Source organism: Oncorhynchus mykiss, chromosome 10 (genome assembly GCF_013265735.2).
Source record: "Oncorhynchus mykiss isolate Arlee chromosome 10, USDA_OmykA_1.1, whole genome shotgun sequence".
NCBI classification, from domain to species: domain Eukaryota; kingdom Metazoa; phylum Chordata; class Actinopteri; order Salmoniformes; family Salmonidae; genus Oncorhynchus; species Oncorhynchus mykiss.
This window is the reverse complement of record NC_048574.1, coordinates 9087949-9108193: the sequence shown is the minus strand read 5'-3', so window position 1 is coordinate 9108193 and position 20245 is coordinate 9087949. Positions and strand designations below refer to the sequence as shown.

General features: G+C 43.6%; 1 protein-coding gene across 1 annotated transcript in view; it reads right to left on the bottom strand.

Moving 5' to 3' along the window:
• The window catches only part of LOC110534851 (teneurin-2), a 146961-nt gene that overhangs the window by 86005 nt on the left and 40711 nt on the right, over window positions 1-20245 (bottom strand). Inside the window, exon 4 of the mRNA XM_036989631.1 lies at window positions 11138-11376. Coding sequence (XP_036845526.1) covers window positions 11138-11376 — 239 coding nt within the window. The remainder of the gene's footprint in view (window positions 1-11137; window positions 11377-20245) is intronic.

Sequence of the window (20245 nt, the reverse complement as noted above, 5' to 3'; positions counted from 1 at the left end):
TTGTGCATGGGGGCATTGTTATGTTTAAATAGGAACAGGGCCTTCCCCAAACTGTTGCCACAAATTTGGAAGCACAGAATCGTCTAGAATGTCATTGTATGCTGTAGCATTAAGATCTTCCTTCACTGGAACTAAGGGGCCTAGCCCGAACCATGAAAAACAGGCCCAAACCACTATTCCTCCTCCCCCAAACATTACGGTTGGCACTATGCATTGAGGCAGGTAGCATTCTCCTGGCATCCGCCAAACCCAGATTAGTCCATCTGACTGCCAGATGGTGAAGCGTGATTCATCACTCCAGAGAACGTGTTACCAGTCCAATGGCAACGAGCTCCAGCCGACGCTTGGCATTGCGCATAGTGACCTTCGGCTGCTCGGCCATGGAAACCCATTTCATGAAGTTTGTGACGAATGGTTCTTGTGCTGACTTTGCTTCCAGAGATAGTTTGGAACTCGGTAGTGAGTGTTGCACCTGAGAACAGATGATTTTTTAAAGCGCTGCGCGCTTCAGCACTCGGCGGTCCCGTTCTGTGAACTTGTGCGGCCTACCACTTCACAGCTTAGCCGTTGTTGCTCTTAGACGTTTCCATTTCACAATAACAGCACTTACAGTTGACCGGGACATATCTAGAGGGCAGAAATTTGACGATCTGACTTGTTGTCATCCTATGACGGTGCCACGTTGAAAGTCACTGAGTTCTTCAGTAAGGCCATTCTACTGCCAATGTTTGTCTATGGAGATTGCATGGCTGTGTGCTTGATTGATACATCTGTCAGCAACGGGTGTGACTGAAATTGCCGAATCCATTAATTTGAAAAGGGTGTCCACATACTTTTGTCTACACAGTTGAAGTCGCAAGTTTACATATACCTTAGCCAAATACATTCACAATTCCTGACATTTAATCCCAGTAAAAATGCCCTATTTTAGGTCAGTTAGGATCACCACTTTATTTTAAGAATGTGAAATGTCAGAATAATAGTAGAGATAATTATTTATTTCAGCTTTTATTTCTTTCATCACATTCCCAGTGGGCCAGAAGTTTACATACACTCAATTAGTATTTGGTAGCATTGCCTTTAAATCGTTTAACTTGGGTAAAACATTTTGGGTAGCCTTCAACAAGCTTCCCCAATATAAGTTGGGTGAATTTTGTCCCATTCCTCCTGACAGAGCTGGTGTAACTGAGTCAGGCTTGTAGGCCTCCTTGCTCGCACACACTTTCAGTTCTGCCTACAGGTTTTCTATAGAATTGAGGTCAGGACTTTGTGATGGCCACTCCAATACCTTGACTTTGTTGTCCTTGAGCCATTTTGCCACAAATTTGGAAGTATGCTTGGGGTCATTGTCCATTTGGAAGACCCATTTGCGACCAAGTTTTAACTTCCTGACTGATGTCTTCAGATGTTGCTTCAATATATCCACATAATTTTCCTGACTCATGATGCCATCTATTTTGTGAAGTGCACCAGTCCCTCCTGTAGGAAAGCACCCCCACAACATGATGCTGCCACACCCGTGCTTCACGGTTGGGATGGTGTTCTTCGGCTTGCAAGCCTCCCCCTTTTTCCTCCAAACATAACGATGGTCATTATGGCCAAACAGTTCTATTTTTGTTTCATCAGACCAGAGGACATTTCTCCAAAAAGTACAATCTTTGTCCCCATGTGCAGTTGCAAACCGTAGTCTGGCTTTTTTATGGCGGTTTCGGAGCAGTGGCTTCTTCCTTGCTGAGCGGCCTTTCAGGTTATGTCGATATAGTGCTCGTTTTACTGTGGATATAGATCCTTTGTACCTGTTTCCTGCAGGATCTTCACAAGGTCCTTTGCTGTTGTTCTGGGATTGATTTGCACTTTTCGGCACCAAAGTACGTTCATCTCTAGGAGACAGAACGCATCTCCTTCCTGAGCGGTATGATGGCTGCATGGTCCCATGGTGTTTATTCTTGCATACTATTGTTTGTACAGATGAACGTGGTACCTTCAGGCGTTTGGAAATTGCTCCCAAGGATGAACCAGACTTGTGGAGGTCTATTATTATTATTTTTTATTTTTTTTTTCTGAGGTCTTGGCGGATTTCTTTTGATTTTCCCATGATGTCAAGAGGCACTGTGTTTGAAGGTAGGCCTTGAAATACATCCACATATACACCTCCAATTGACTCAAATGATGTCAATTAGCCTATCAGAAACTTCTAAAGCTATGACATCATTTTCTGGAATTTTCCAAGCTGTTTAAAGGCACAGTCAACTTAGTGCATGTAAACTTCTGACCCACTGGAATTGTGATACAGTGAATTATAACTGAAATAATTTGTCTTTAATCAATCGTTGGAAAAATGACTTGTATCATGCACAACGTAGATGTCGTAACTGACTTGCCAAAACTATAGTTTGTTAACTAGAAATTTGTGGAGTGTTTGAAAAACGAGTTCTAATGACTCCAACCTAAGTGTATGTAAACTTCCGACTTCAACTGTATAGTGTAACTAGAATCAGGCCACATACTACGCCTCCCTTCATACTCCCCACAGCTGCAGCTCTGTTCAGCTCATTCTGTATGTGTCTAACCGGCCAAGTTTACCAATAGTGGCTGGCCACTCCAGCAGCATTGCCAGCGCTCTCTGCTCTGAAACAGAAATAGACCTGAACGTGGCATTACTATGCAGGCTGGCATTTGTTTATAGGGATGAAGCGGAATGGAACTACATTTTGTAATTTCTATATGCCAGAGGCAGAATTTCGAGTGTCAGCTTGAGTTACTGGGAGGAGGTTAGTAGTCGGGATTGTAGATAGTTTTGCTCTTGTTTAAAGTGTGGGGATTGTAGATAGTTTTGCTCTTGTCTAAAGTGTGTTACGTTGTATAGAAACACATTTATGGCAGGCTGCATCAGGAAGATTTTCATTCAGAGCTTTGTCTCTGAAACAGGAAGGGAAGGAATTTCAGGTTGGGCTCTCTCCGGTGTACACCGGATTCATTCCGGACATGACTCTAAAAGTTTTGTAGGCATGAAGGTCAACGTCTCCAAAGGCTCGGGGGACAGAGATAAAAATAAACACAGTGACAGAGTGGGCGTGTTGACGGAGCGCTGGCAGCACCCAGAGAGGACAGCCACGCAGGGCAGAGGACGTCTGTCACCAGTCTCACATGGCCCGTCATTAACGATGACCACTGACAGCATTTAGAACACACACATAAAGGTGACCCCTGCCAACCCTGCTCCATCACTGATATACAGAGAGAGGGGGTGAAGAATGTGTGTGTGTGTGTGTGTGTGTGTGTGCGTGCGTGCGTGCGCCTGCTTCTACTTGTTAGTTGGTTATACTCTAAACATACTCTAAACATACTCTAAACATACTCTAAACATACTCTAAACATACTCTAAACATACTCAGTAGAATCCCGTTGAATCAGTCATTAGGTTGATTTCTGTGTATCAGTCATTGGGTTGATTTCTGTGTATCAGTCATTAGGTTGATTTCTGTGTATCAGTCATTGGGTTGATTTCTGTGTATCAGTCATTAGGTTGATTTCTGTGTATCAGTCATTGGGTTGATTTCTGTGTATCAGTCATTAGGTTGATTTCTGTGTATCAGTCATTGGGTTGATTTCTGTGTATCAGTCATTGGGTTGATTTCTGTGTATCAGTCATTAGGTTGATTTCTGTGTATCAGTCATTGGGTTGATTTCTGTGTATCAGTCATTAGGTTGATTTCTGTGTATCAGTCATTGGGTTGATTTCTGTGTATCAGTCATTAGGTTGATTTCTGTGTATCAGTCATTGGGTTGATTTCTGTGTATCAGTCATTAGGTTGATTTCTGTGTATCAGTCATTGGGTTGATTTCTGTGTATCAGTCATTGGGTTGATTTCTGTGTATCAGTCATTAGGTTGATTTCTGTGTATCAGTCATTGGGTTGATTTCTGTGTATCAGTCATTAGGTTGATTTCTGTGTATCAGTCATTGGGTTGATTTCTGTGTATCAGTCATTAGGTTGATTTCTGTGTATCAGTCATTGGGTTGATTTCTGTGTATCAGTCATTGGGTTGATTTCTGTGTATCAGTCATTGGGTTGATTTCTGTGTATCAGTCATTGGGTTGATTTCTGTGTATCAGTCATTAGGTTGATTTCTGTGTATCAGTCATTGGGTTGATTTCTGTGTATCAGTCATTGGGTTGATTTCTGTGTATCAGTCATTAGGTTGATTTCTGTGTATCAGTCATTGGGTTGATTTCTGTGTATCAGTCATTGGGTTGATTTCTGTGTATCAGTCATTGGGTTGATTTCTGTGTATCAGTCATTAGGTTGATTTCTGTGTATCAGTCATTGGGTTGATTTCTGTGTATCAGTCATTGGGTTGATTTCTGTGTACCAGTCATTAGGTTGATTTCTGTGTATCAGTCATTGGGTTGATTTCTGTGTATCAGTCATTAGGTTGATTTCTGTGTATCAGTCATTGGGTTGATTTCTGTGTATCAGTCATTGGGTTGATTTCTGTGTATCAGTCATTGGGTTGATTTCAGTGTCAATCACCATCTTTCGTGGTTTCATGTCATGCCTAATGAAAGCCCCTGTAGTGGCAGCTCCAGGTCCAGTCCAACTAATCTAACTAGGAGAGCAGAACCAATCAAAAGGCTGTGTACTCATCATTTATCTCGCTCCTTTCATCCTCTTTCACCAATTAGTGTAAATTAGGCCCGCTGTCCTTTAAGGAGAGCGAGCGAGAGAGCGAGAGAGGGAGCGAGGGAGAGAGAGAGAGTGAGAGAGAGAGCGAGCAAGGAAAAGAGCAAGAGAGAGAGAGAGAGAGAGAGAGAGCGAGAGAGTGAGCAAGGAAAAGAGCAAGAGAGAGAGAGAGAGAGCGAGCGAGAGAGAGAGCGCGAGAGAGTGAGCGAGCGAGAGATGGAGAGGCAGTAGCATGGCTTCCACCTAGCACGATGATGCCAAATCTGCTCGGCTTGCATCAGGCCTGCTCACCTCATCTGTGTCCTAGCAACTGTAAACCTCTCAGCCCCTTGGATACGGTAGGTCTGTGAACGAGTGTGTTTCCAAACAAAACACAAGGAATATAAAGTGTGTCCTTAGAGGAATGGACGTGCGGAGCGATACGAGAACAATTGGTGGGTGTCAGTCCTTCATGATGTAACAACGGCCATGTGATTGGCTCATTAAGAGGCATGCCATGCATTCTGACATTCAACTCTTTCAGGGATATATTCTTTGTCTTGAGTCTCTGAAGGAAGCTCTCTTCAGATACCGGTTCTGGACACTAAAATGAACAGACAACATAATTTTTTGAAAGAGGGAAACATAAATAGCCTATATTTGCCTGGCTGCTGTGTTTCCAAATGCATTAAATGCAGATTTCCCAGGAACAGTCTGGGCCTCCCTCTCTCAGCGGATTCTGTGTCTGTGTCTTTGTCTGTGTCTGTGTCTGTGTCTGTGTCTGTGTCTGTGTCTTTGTCTGTGTCTGTGTCTTTGTCTGTGTCTGTGTCTGTGTCTGTGTCTGTGTCTGTGTCTGTGTCTGTGTCTGTGTCTGCAGTGGAGAGCCCAGCGGCCCAGTTTTCTTTGCATGTAAAAAGCCATGACCACATTTCTTTCTGCAGTTTGTGCGCACGCACAGGGGTCGGTTCTGCTCAGAGGTCCGGGCCAGCTGAGTATTGGCATGGCTCGAAAGGCTGGATCAGAACCGCTCAGACTGTAGAGCCCTGACCGGCGCAGAGGATATGGAGTGCTCTGTCTGCTGAGCGGTGGCCAATGCCTCCCTCTGTGTGCCTGAGTGCCACACCATGCGAACATAATCCCACAGGTAATGGGGGAGTTTCACCTCTGCACACAGACAGCCAGCCTCTACCCACGGCTGCGCAAAGTCAATGAGCCATCTCTCTATCTCTCTCTCTCTATCCCTCCCTCCCTCCTGTGAGTGTGTCTTCAGCTTTTGAAAAGGACAAGCGTGTCAATGGAATATCACAGTGAATAAATATGTCCACAAGCATTGCAATTCCAAACAGTGAAGCCCTATAATAAGGGTAAGGTCTAAATAAAACCATACTACCGCATAGCCTTGGCCACACAACTCTCTATTCCTGCCACACAGAGCCCTTAATACAGCACATTCAGCCAACTCTCAATACCACTACAGTCCCCCGTAGAGAAACTGGCACACGGGACATAGTATCTGTGTGTAGATATTCCTACAGCATTCCTGCACACAGAGATTGGCCTTAGCTGTTATTATGTGACCACAGTAAGGCTCTTGATCGGCTCATCAAAGCCCCTTTGAGGTTTTCGCTCTCATTTCCCAGCCTGTGCCACTCCTGCAGTGGGCTCTCTCTCTCTCTCTCTCTCTCTCTCTCTCCCTCCCCCTCCCCCTCCCTCCCTCCCTCCCTCCCTACGGCTAACGCTATACGCCTCAGTATCGACCATGTCCACAGTCCTCAAAAGAGCATGGCTTGGGGAGCGGTCGGCTCTCTCTCTCTCTCAGCCTGGTGTGTGGAGCTAACAGCACAGCTCACTGCACCCCGCCATGCTGCGATGACTCACAATCACCATGTCAGACCTGAACACTGCCTGAGACACCTCCTTCTAGACTATTCATCATTACCTCACAAAACAAAATGCAAATACTGAATATGATGTGATGAAATCGATCATGGAGTACGGCTAGAGTAGGCTGTGAGTGTTCATATTCTTTCTAAGTACTTAATCTGGGTCATACATGAATAAATATGACATAATATAACAGCCAACATAATATGCACCCAGGCTCGTATTGATCCATTGCATGTCAAATGCCAAGCTAATTATGATATATGTGCATGCTTTTAACAATTTGCTTTGCCCTGTCAAGTATTTATGAATTTTAATGTCATTAGAGAGATAGGCTTAAAGTTATGCCAGTCAATCATACCATTGACAATAATATAATAATAATAATAATAATAATATTTTCTAGTTCATTCCCAAACACGTTAAATGCGCCAAGCCAATCTGATAACAGATCACTGGTGTAATGTACTTAAGTAAAAAATACTTTAAAGTACTTAAGTCAAAATACTATAAGGTACTTATGTAAAAAATACTTGAAAGTATTAGCTCAGTTGGTAGAGCATAGTGCTTGCAATGCCATAGTTGTGGGTTTGATTCCCACGTGAGACCAGTATGAAAATGTATGTACTCCTTACTGTAAGTTGCTCTGTATGAAATCGTCTGCTTAAATGACTCAAAATGTAAATGTTTTTGTGGGTGTATCTATATTCTAGACAACTTTTACACATTCATAAAGAAAATACTGACTTTTTTGTTTTACTCCCTTTTACATTTTCCCTGACACCTAAAAGTACATTTTGAATGCTCAGGCATGACAGAATTATGGTCCAATTCACGCACCTCTCAATGCTAACGCATTGTCATCCCAGAATAGAGGGATGCAGTTGAATAAATAATTAATATCATTCGCCAATACATTTCTTGGTAGTCCCAGAAATATTGCTATCAGGTTGTAAATCCCAGCTGGCCTGGTACATTGTTTTCTGCCTCCATTTGGGATGCACGGTTTCAGTCTCAGCGACTCAATATGCTGGACTAAAATGGATGAATGTAACTAAGGCTGGGAATGTCAATGCAATCAAACTAGCAAGGGGCAATGATCACAAGTCAGTCATGGCTAATTGGCTAGCGTATCTATTTATTTAGCTATTTATTTATCAAGCTAAAAACACATTGTCTAACATTAGCTAGCTACCTGCTGGGAGGATGTCATATCATTGGATGGGTAAGTGACCGACGTTCGTTTTTTTGGTGGCTACAACTAGAGCTGCAGGTGTCATTTGGTTAGCTAGCAAGAAATGTGAATCGCTTTGCTAGTTAGCTAGCAAGAAATGTGAATCGCTTTGCTAGTTAGCTAGCAAGAAATGTGAATCGCTTTGCTAGTTAGCTAGCAAGAAATGTGAATCGCTTTGCTACAGTTAGCTAGCAAGAAATGTGAACCGCTTTGCTACAGTTAGCTAGCAAGAAATGTGAACCGCTTTGCTACAGTTAGCTAGCAAGAAATGTGAACCGCTTTGCTAGTTAGCTAGCAAGAAATGTGAACCGCTTTGCTACAGTTAGCTAGCAAGAAATGTGAATCGCTTTGCTAGTTAGCTAGCAAGAAATGTGAATCGCTTTGCTAGTTAGCTAGCAAGAAATGTGAACCGCTTTGCTACAGTTAGCTAGCAAGAAATGTGAACCGCTTTGCTACAGTTAGCTAGCAAGAAATGTGAATCGCTTTGTTAGCTAGCTAGCTATGCTGAACTTGAACAACTGTTATCCAGTCAGCATATCCCTTGCGTTCGTAAATTGAGCGCAGAATAACTGATGAATTTACGAACATGCAACACCTGTTGAATATGACCGATGTCAGTAAAATAAGGTTATTAAATTGTTGCCGGCAGCACAGTTAGTCTCTAACGATTTTGATAATATGGAAACAGTCTCACCAGCTCTGCTTAGGGCGATTAAATTGGTCAGAGTGAGGTGTTCTCTCATTTGTGTCTGGAAGTCTAGACTTTAGCAAGTTAGCTTGGGTGCTTGACTGCCGTTGTGAATAACGCTCAGGTCAACCCTACTTCTTGGCCAGAGCGTCCAGTGTCAATACTGCAGTGGGCACTCAGACAATCTGACAATGCTCTGAATTTACAAACGACCCAGAGCGCACACTGACACACTGGAGGCAATTTACAAACGACCCAGAGCACACACTGGAGGCAATTTACAAACGACCCAGAGCGCACACTGACACACTGGAGGCAATTTACAAACGACCCAGAGCGCACACTGACACACTGGAGGCAATTTACGAACGCACCTTAAGTTGTCAATCAAATGTATTTGGCATCGATCAAATGGGTTCCCATTCAGTTGTCAAGACGTGGGTTGGGACAAGCATGTTTTGACAGGCAAACTGCAGAAGGACAAGCGGGCTACTATTCCTCATCGTTTATCAGTGCAATTTTGAGAGGGTCTATCTAATGTTCTCTCGTTTAGATTTTAGCTCATCTCGCTTTGGCTACCATTAGTTGTTGATCTTATTTTTGTTGATGGCCTACCTGTACATGGTTGTTTGATCAATTGGACTGTGAAGGTCCTAAACGTAAGCTCTCTCCCGTTGGTATTTGCATATTTTTAAAGATCCATTCAGGTGTATTTTGTGGCTTTTGGCGAATGTGTTCGTTCTAATGATGTAAAGTCACGCTGTTGCTACTGCCTGTAAACACACAGTCCAGTTCATAGTGAATGATGGCAGGCCCTACTGCCTGTAAACACACAGTCCAGTTCAAAGTGAATGATGGCAGGCCCTGTAAACACACAGTCCAGTTCAAAGTGAATGATGGCAGGCCCTACTGCCTGTAAACACACAGTCCAGGTCAAAGTGAATGATGACAGTCCCTACTGCCTGTAAACACACAGTCCAGTTCAAAGTGAATGATGGCAGGCCCTGTAAACACACAGTCCAGTTCAAAGTGAATGATGGCAGGCCCTGTAAACACACAGTCCAGTTCAAAGTGAATGATGGCAGAACTGTGTGGAAAATGGCTTGTTTTGCATAAAGGCCTACTGTAGCTCTGATTGGCTATGGCGCACCGGTCTATAGACTCCATGGTCCTGGACGAGACAGATGTTTTTTTTTTTAGGTTTTATTTACTGCAGTGTCTATTAATTGTCCAAAACCACAGCTGCTTTCCCACTCTATGTATTTGCTATATAATTTTCACAAATGCGTTACTCTATGTTGTTCCCAAACATTCTATGGATTTCTGAAAATGTGAAAATGACCATATCTACTGTAAATGCATGCTTGTCAGAAAATGTAAAAATAATGTACAAAGAATTTGATATTGTTCCTAGGGGTGTATATGAACAGATTTTTAATAAGATTTCATATTGCTAAAATGCTTTCAGTTCCAATTTTAATTTAACATTTATTTAACTAGGCAAGTCAGTTTAAAGAACAAACTATCATTTACAATGACGGCCTACACCAGATGATGCTGGGCCTATTGTGCGCTGCCCTGTGGGACTCCCAATCACAGCCGGTTGTGATGCAGCCTGGATTTGAACCAGGGTGTCTGTAGTGACGCCTCTAGCGCTGAGATGCAGTGCCTTAGACCGCTGTGCCACTCGGGATGAGTATGAGAATTTAGTACTTTTTCCACCACTGTACTTAATTTTTATTTTTATTTTATTTCACCTTTATTTAACCAGGTAGGCTAGTTGAGAACAAGTTCTCATTTGCAACTGCGACCTGGCCAAGATAAAGCATAGCAGTATGAGCAGACAACACAGAGTTACACATGGAGTGAAGTCACATGAAGTCGAGGATCGGTAGGATAGTCAGTTTTACTAGGGTAAGCTTGGCGGCGTGAGTGAAGGAGGCTTTGTTGCGGAATAGAAAGCCGACTCTTGATTTGATTTTCGATTGGAGATGTTTGATATGAGTCTGGAAGGAGAGTTTGCAGTCTAGCCAGACACCTAGGTACTTATAGATGTCCACATATTCTAGGTCGGAACCATCCAGGGTGGTGATGCTAGGCGGGGATGCGGGTGCAGGCAGCGATCGGTTGAAAAGCATGCATTTGGTTTTACTAGCGTTTAAGAGCAGTCGGAGGCCACGGAAGGAGTGTTGTATGGCATTGAAGCTTGTTTGGAGGTTAGATAGCACAGTGTCCAATGACGGGCCGAAAGTATATAGAATGGTGTCGTCTGCGTAGAGGTACATTTAAAACCAGCTACTTTTAGACTTTTACTCAAAAAGCATTTTACTGGGTGACTTTTACCGGAGTCAAGTATGACTTTTCCACCACTGCAGAAGATAGAGTATCACAATAACAAGGGGGCCTGCTGTGCTGTACTGTATTGTACTGTACTGTACTGTATTGTATTGTACTGTATTGTATTGTACTGTACTTTATTGTACCCAATTGTATTGCACTGTACTGTACTGTACTGTATTCTACTGTATTGTATTGTATTGTACTGTACTGTCCTGTATTGTACTGTATTGTATTGTACTGTACTTTATTGTACCCAATTGTATTGCACTGTACTGTACTGTTCTGTATTGTACTGTACTGTTCTGTATTGTACTGTATTGTAGCCTACCTATGAAGTAGGAGAGCAGCACGACCAGCAGGACGGCAGCAGCGATGGCCGACACTGCAGCACATTTCCAGCTGCAGTACTTGGAGGGTTTCTTCAGCTTGAAGGAGCTCCTAGAGAAGGTGTTTCTGGGTAGCAGCCGCGGCGGGGGGGAGTAGACGGTCCCAGATGTCAGCGGGTACCCTGGAGACGAGCTGCTGAACAGGGGAGTGGTCCCGGACGGTGTTTTAAACAGGAAATGCCTACAGCGACGGAGAGAAAGAGAGGACACAGAGAGGACACAGAGAGGACACAGAGAGGACACAGAGAGGACACAGAGAGGACACAGAGAGTTAGAATCAGCTGCTACGTGGTCTCTATTACCAATAGATTGTGTAAATTGCGTTGGAGTGAACAGTCGCTTTCTGAACATAATGAGACATCTGGAGCGATGAAGTGCTCCTCTACATTCCAGCAGCAATTATTCACCGGTCATTTACGTGCATTGATTTTCTTAATCTTAAAACTTATTCACACTTCAAATTGGTCTTGAGACACCGAATTATACAGCTAAAAGCATACGGAATATAAAGATCGTTTCACATCTCCTTCCAGACTCCTACCCAGCATCTGATGATGGTCATTGTCGTCGCTAGTGCTTAGAGAGAATAAGAATGAACTGCTTCTTCGTTGTCATCAGTCTCTTTTCTACCTAAAACAACGCACTGCAAAATATACCATTACGAAGCTTAGTAAAATACTGTAGTTGAGTCAGTCTGTTTTAACAGTATCTCTCCCCCAGCACCTCCTTGCCCTCTTTACAGTCAGAGAGGCAGTCTGACTCTGTGGGCTGTGTCCGGTGCCCGGCCTGGCTATGGGCAGACCATAGTGCCAAGCCAGTGCCCTGCGCCAGGTGGGCGGCGGGCCAGGGGAGGTCCACGAGGAGGCAGATGGGATGGGGATGAAAGTGGAAGACAGTTGACCGTGTCGCTTTGATGCCGGTCAGAAGCTCTCACAAGCTGTTTCCCCACACTAAACCCAGAAGCACTCTCCTCTCAGATCTCCTTCCACATCTCCAGGCCGGATGGGGAAGAAAGCCCAAAACGACCACCCCCTCCTCCCCCCGTCTCACCTCCAACAACTGAGGGAAGCTATAACTCTCTTACTGATCTCTCCCTTTCCACTTTGACAGCCCCTCCCCCCACACCACATTAAATCACCACACACCCCAAACTCCATCTTCCTCCTTCTATTCTGTAATAGTGACTCGGTACGACTACTCCCTGTACGTAGCCTCGTTATTGTTCTTTTATTGTGTTACTTTTTTTGTTTTGTTTATTTAGTAAATATCTTCTTAACTCTATTTTCTTAAACTGAATTGTTGGTTAAGGGCTTGTAAGTAAGCATTTCACTGTAAGGTCTACTACACCTGTTGTATTCAGCATTTCACTGTGAGGTCTACTACACCTGTTGTATTCAGCATTTCACTGTAAGGTCTACTACACCTGTTGTATTCATCATTTCACTGTAAGGTCTACTACACCTGTTGTATTCAGCATTTCACTGTGAGGTCTACTACACCTGTTGTATTCAGCATTTCACTGTAAGGTCTACTACACCTGTTGTATTCAGCATTTCACTGTGAGGTCTACTACACCTGTTGTAGTCGGCATTTCACTGTAAGGTCTACTACACCTGTTGTATTCAGCATTTCACTGTAAGGTCTACTACACCTGTTATATTCAGCATTTCACTGTAAGGTCTACTACACCTGTTGTATTCAGCATTTCACTGTAAGGTCTACTACACCTGTTGTATTCAGCATTTCACTGTAAGGTCTACTACACCTGTTGTATTCAGCATTTCACTGTAAGGTCTACTACACCTGTTGTATTCAGCATTTCACTGTGAGGTCTACTACACCTGTTGTATTCAGCATTTCACTGTAAGGTCTACTACACCTGTTGTATTCAGCATTTCACTGTAAGGTCTACTACACCTGTTGTATTCAGCATTTCACTGTAAGGTCTACTACACCTGTTGTATTCAGCATTTCACTGTGAGGTCTACTACACCTGTTGTATTCAGCATTTCACTGTAAGGTCTACTACACCTGTTGTATTCAGCATTTCACTGTAAGGTCTACGACACCTGTTGTATTCAGCATTTCACTGTAAGGTCTACTACACCTGTTGTATTCAGCATTTCACTGTAAGGTCTACTACACCTGTTGTATTCAGCATTTCACTGTAAGGTCTACGACACCTGTTGTATTCAGCATTTCACTGTAAGGTCTACGACACCTGTTGTATTCAGCATTTCACTGTAAGGTCTACGACACCTGTTGTATTCAGCATTTCACTGTAAGGTTCTACTACACCTGTTGTATTCAGCATTTCACTGTAAGGTTCTACTACACCTGTTGTATTCGGCGCATGTGACAAATAAAATTTGATTTGATTTATTCACTTCCACACAAAAAGATGACAGTTTCTTCTCCTCTCCTCAGTTTGAGAAGCAGTGAGTAGATTAATGGTGGATATCAACCAATTAAATAGTCTCGTCTCCTGAGGTAAGGTCTTCATGGGGTCTGATTCATCCTAGCAGGAGTACACCGACAGTAACGCTAAACGGCTCTCCACAGCTCGTCTTTCAACCGACCACTGACTACTTGTGAACGCCAAGGATGGGAAAGGTCTGGGGAAAAACTAGTAGAAAATAAGTAGGAAATATGTAAAAGATGTTTGTTAAATTGACTCTGGGTTTTAAAGGAAAAGAGCGCTCCTTTGAAGTAGGTGTCAAGCCTCACTCAATTCTTAATTCACCGGTTTGGTTCAAATGACAGTGTCAGCTCAGAAATAATTTAATGGGGTGAGAAAGGAATAGAATGACATCGAGTGAGAGAAAACGTGAGGCTGTGTGAGGGGGGAAAAACCCTGGTCAGTTGCAAAAACAAAGTGTAGGAGGCATGTGTACATCTCATAACTCAAGGCCCTACCTCAACGTGTCTCTGTCAGTCTTTACATTTGGGATCAGTCTAACGTTGGGCTTTACAGGCAGTCAAGGTCAACTGTGAAACCTGCTCAAGGCAACAGCCTGTTTTTCATAGCCATGATGATTGTATATCGGCATTCCTCACCTGGAATAGTGCTGATAAAGTGGGCTGACTAGCCTGTCTCCCCCACCAGTCAATATCAAACGATGGCTAGATGCTGAGATCAACACCACAGCCCACTAATCCCAGGGTCTCTGAAATGTGACCTAATAATCAACCTTCAATTCACTGTAATCATCTCCCACCTGTGTAAAGTGAAGTAAACACCTTGAGTGATGGTTTGTTCTGAACATAATATAGTAAATATACTGTGGATATATGTCTCATATTAACAGAGAAACTGTGAGGGGTGATTCAATGGATAACAGCAAGTATGTATTTGATGGGTTTGATGGGTTTGATGGGTTTGATGTGTTTGATGTGTTAGATGGGTTTGATGTGTTTGATGGGTTGATCCTCATTTTGGCTGTGTTCAATATGATTTCAGCCTACTACGATGCACACATGCTGACTTTCCAGTTGGCCATTACTGCCTCAGAGTATCATTCTCCAGGCCTCAGAGTATCATTCTCCAGGCCTCAGAGTATCATTCTCCAGGCCTCAGAGTATCATTCTCCAGGCCTCAGAGTATCATTCTCCAGGCCTCAGAGTATCATTCTCCAAGCCTCAGAGTATCATTCTCCAGGCCTCAGAGTATCATTCCCCAGGCCTCAGAGTATCATTGCCCATGCCTCAGAGTATCATTGCCCATGCCTCAGAGTATCATTGCCCAGGCCTCAGAGTATCATTGCCCAGGCCTCAGAGTATCATTCTCCAGGCCTCAGAGTATCATTCCTCAGGCCTCAGAGTATCATTGCCCAGGCCTCAGAGTATCATTGCCCAGGCCTCAGAGTATCATTGCCCAGGCCTCAGAGTATCATTCTCCAGGCCTCAGAGTATCATTCTCCAGGCCTCAGAGTATCATTCTCCAGGCCTCAGAGTATCATTGCCCATGCCTCAGAGTATCATTCTCCAGGCCTCAGAGTATCATTCTCCAGGCCTCAGAGTACCATTGCCCAGGCCTCAGAGTATCATTCTCCAGGCCTCAGAGTATCATTCCCCAGGCCTCAGAGTATCATTGCCCATGCCTCAGAGTATCATTGCCCATGCCTCAGAGTATCATTGCCCAGGCCTCAGAGTATCATTGCCCAGGCCTCAGAGTATCATTCTCCAGGCCTCAGAGTATCATTCCTCAGGCCTCAGAGTATCATTGCCCAGGCCTCAGAGTATCATTGCCCAGGCCTCAGAGTATCATTGCCCAGGCCTCAGAGTATCATTCTCCAGGCCTCAGAGTATCATTCTCCAGGCCTCAGAGTATCATTCTCCAGGCCTCAGAGTATCATTCTCCAGGCCTCAGAGTATCATTCTCCAGGCCTCAGAGTATCATTCTCCAGGCCTCAGAGTACCATTGCCCAGGCCTCAGAGTATCATTCTCCAGGCCTCAGAGTATCATTCTCCAGGCCTCAGAGTATCATTCCCCAGGCCTCAGAGTATCATTCTCCAGGCCTCAGAGTATCATTCTCCAGGCCTCAGAGTATCATTGCCCAGGCCCCAGAGTGTCATTGCCCAGGCCTCAGAGTATCATTGCCCAGGCCTCAGAGTATCATTGTCCAGGCCTCAGAGTATCATTCTCCAGGCCTCAGAGTATCATTCTCCAGGCCTCAGAGTATCATTGCCCAGGCCTCAGAGTATCATTGCCCAGGCCTCAGAGTATCGTTGCCTATAGTCCTAAGTATAAAGGGGATGAAGACAGTGAAAAGCGGTGTCACCGCGGCAACCTGAGAATGTATTACACTGGGAAAGGAGTGACAATGGGACCTCTGACCCGTCTCCCCTAGCAGCCCTTCCTAACAGCTGTGTCCGTGCACTAATGAAAACATGGCGGAGGTTAGCGTCCTGCCCCTTAGCCTGGCTTGCCCGCCGAAGCTGCCTGATTAATGGATTGTACCATGGTGACAGGCAGGCAGGCCGCTGCCCGCGGCCATCACATCACACTGCGTTAGTGGAGAGAATATCCTCTCAGCAAGATGCATGTTAATTGCAACAGGGCAGACGGCAGGTAAATTAATCCATAAATCAATCATATTTTATCCACCAGGGTACTAGTTATATAGCCGTTGTCAGAGACAGCTTTGCAAAGCAAAACAGAGACGGTATAATGGCTTTGACAAGTACTAAATCGAGTGACGACAGAAGATGGATGATAAATCACAGTTCATTACGTGTGGGTATTATCATCTGAATCATACAACACAATGTTCTCACAACATACACGAGATCATATTATCTCTCCTGACGTGACAAAGAGGGCAGTGTGGGGTCCAAATCTGTCAATAGTGAAATAAAATATACATGCTATTCAGCAGTTTTTACAATACCACTTTAGCCCAAGATAACATTCAGTTCACATACCTCCTCACATTACCTTCAGTTCACATACCTCACATTACCTTCAGTTCACATACCTCCTGACATTACCTTCAGTTCACATACCTCCTCACATTACCTTCAGTTCACATACCTCCTCACATTACCTTCAGTTCACATACCTCCTCACATTACCTTCAGTTCACATACCCCCTCACATTACCTTCAGTTCACATACCTCCTCAAATTACCTTCAGTTCACATACCTGTTCACATTACCTTCAGTTCACATACCTCCTGACATTACCTTCAGTTCACATTACCTTCAGTTTACATACCTCCTCACATTACCTTCAGTTCACATACCTCCTCACATTACCTTCAGTTCACATACCTCCTCACATTACCTTCAGTTCACATACCTCCTCACATTACCTTCAGTTCACATACCTCCTCACATTACCTTCAGTTCACATACCTCCTCACATTACCTTCAGTTCACATACCTCCTCACATTACCTTCAGTTCACATACCTCCTCACATTACCTTCAGTTCACATACCTCCTCACATTACCTTCAGTTCACATACCTCCTCACATTACCTTCAGTTCACATACCTCCTCACATTACCTTCAGTTTACATACCTCCTCACATTACCTTCAGTTCACATACCTCCTCACATTACCTTCAGTTCACATACCTCCTCACATTACCTTCAGTTCACATACCTCCTCACATTACCTTCAGTTCACATTACCTTCAGTTCACATTACCTTCAGTTCACATACCTCCTCACATTACCTTCAGTTCACATACCTCCTCACATTACCTTCAGTTCTGAATCATCAATTTCAATGTGACTAAGTACATTATATGAAGGTTATAGCCGACAGTTGACCTGCAGTGAAAATACCAACCAAATGCCTTACAGGACGTAATGAACCCATAATAAAAGGCCTTCAAACGTGAATTGCTTTAGATAACAACGCAATATGAAAAACACATTTTAACACGGGAGAGAGAGCATTAAACGCTGCATATGAATTATGATTTGATTTCTTTTTTCCTACGACGTAAAAAAAAAAAAAAGAAACCAATCTCACCTACTAGGTATATTGTAAGGGTTTTTCCCAGTGGTGAAGTACCCAACTCACGCCCTGACCATACTAACTAAATACAAAACAAAGGAAATAGAGGTCAGAACGTGACAGATCTACGCTGTTCCGTTTCAGATGAGACGTTTGGTATTTTTGTCTTTGTATTTACTGTTTCTAAATGTTTCTCTATCATCCTTTCAGTAGCGGTTTACGGTACAAGTCTTTTCTTCCCTTCCTGTTCCTGTTTGCAAATTGGTCACAACATGCCACTCACAGAGGAGTTCATACCCACACAGACAGTTAAACCAGAACCACCGACCAATACAAAACCAAGACAGAATAAAATAAGAGGGCAAATAGTCTCTCTTTTACATTAAACACTTCTCTCATCCTGGGGGAGGGTGTGAAAAGCCAGAGCAATTAACAAGTAAATGGAGATTTTACAGATAATGAACAGGAATTCAACTGGAGTCAAGCCTTATTAGTATTCTGCCACACATACCAGGACATCGTGGTAAAGCGATCAAGGGCAAGAGACATTTAGCAAAATGTTGTAATGAACCCTGGTTGGCATTCGAGGCACGGAGGGCTGAACTGTTGGAGGTTCTAGCTGCCAATCGGTCTCTCTCAGTACCAAAACCTCCAGGATGGTAAGCAAGCCGGGGCAGGTCTGTCTGCAACCCACTCAGTTAGGTGTTAAGACGCTGAACCATCCTGACCGCACCGAAGGTGCCAGAGCCAGTCAATCTAATCGAATAAAATCAACGTCAAAAGATTTGAGAGTTCAAAATCGAATCAAATTTGCCACATGCACCGAATACAACAGGTGTAGACTTTACTGTGAAATGCTTACTTATGAGCCCTTTCCTAACAATCTAAGAAACTATTTTTAATTAAAAAATTTTACATTTAAGACAAAATAACAATAACGAGGCTATATTCAACAGTTGAACCCCCCAGTGGAGCTGGTTTATTAGTGGGGCTGGTTTATTAGTGGGCTGGTTTATTAGTGCGGCTGGTTTATTAGTGGGGCTGGTTTATTAGTGGAGCTGGTTTATTAGTGGAGCTGGTTTATTAGTGGGGCTGGTTTATTAGTGGGGCTGGTTTATTAGTGGAGCTGGTTTATTAGTGGAGCTGGTTTATTAGTGGGGCTGGTTTATTAGTGGGGCTGGTTTATTAGTGGAGCTGGTTTATTAGTGGGGCTGGTTTATTAGTGGGGCTGGTTTATTAGTGGGGCTGGTTTATTAGTGGGGCTGGTTTATTAGTGGGGCTGGTTTATTAGTGGGGTTGGTTTATTAATGGGGCTGGTTTATTAGTGGGGCTGGTTTATTAGTGGGGCTGGTTTATTAGTGGGGCTGGTTTATTAATGGGGCTGGTTTATTAGTGGAACTGGTTTATTAGTGGGGCTGGTTTATTAGTGGGGCTGGTTTATTAGTGGGGCTGGTTTATTAGTGGGGCTGGTTTATTAGTGGGGCTGGTTTATTAGTGGGGCTGGTTTATTAGTGGAACTGGTTTATTAGTGGGGCTGGTTTATTAGTGGGGCTGGTTTATTAGTGGGGCTGGTTTATTAGTGGGGCTGGTTTATTAGTGGGGCTGGTTTATTAGTGGGGTTGGTTTATTAATGGGGCTGGTTTATTAGTGGGGCTGGTTTATTAGTGGGGCTGGTTTATTAGTGGGGCTGGTTTATTAATGGGGCTGGTTTATTAGTGGAACTGGTTTATTAGTGGGGCTGGTTTATTAGTGGGGCTGGTTTATTAGTGGGGCTGGTTTATTAGTGGGGCTGGTTTATTAGTGGGGCTGGTTTATTAGTGGAACTGGTTTATTAGTGGGGCTGGTTTATTAGTGGGGCTGGTTTATTAGTGGGGCTGGTTTATTAGTGGGGCTGGATTATTAGTGGGGCTGGTTTATTAATGGGGCTGGTTTATTAATGGGGCTGGTTTATTAATGGGGTTGTTTATTAGTGGGGCTGGTTTATTAGTGGGGCTGGTTTATTAGTGGGGCTGGATTATTAGTGGGGCTGGTTTATTAATGGGGCTGGGTTATTAATGGGGCTGGTTTATTAGTGGGGCTGGTTTATTAATGGGGCTGGTTTATTAATGGGGCTGGTTTATTAGTGGGGCTGGTTTATTAGTGGGGTTGGTTTATTAATGGGGCTGGTTTATTAGTGGAACTGGTTTATTAGTGGAACTGGTTTATTATTGGGGCTGGTTTATTAGTGGAGCTGGTTTATTAGTGGAACTGGTTTATTAATGGGGCTGGTTTATTAGTGGGTCTGGTTTATTAATGGGGCTGGTTTATTAGTGGAACTGGTTTATTAGTGGAACTGGTTTATTATTGGGGCTGGTTTATTAGTGGAGCTGGTTTATTAGTGGAACTGGTTTATTAATGGGGCTGGTTTATTAATGGGGCTGGTTTATTAGTGGAACTGGTTTATTAGTGGAACTGGTTTATTATTGGGGCTGGTTTATTAGTGGAGCTGGTTTATTAGTGGAACTGGTTTATTAATGGGGCTGGTTTATTAATGGGGCTGGTTTATTTGTGGGGCTGGTTTATTAGTGGAGCTGGTTTATTA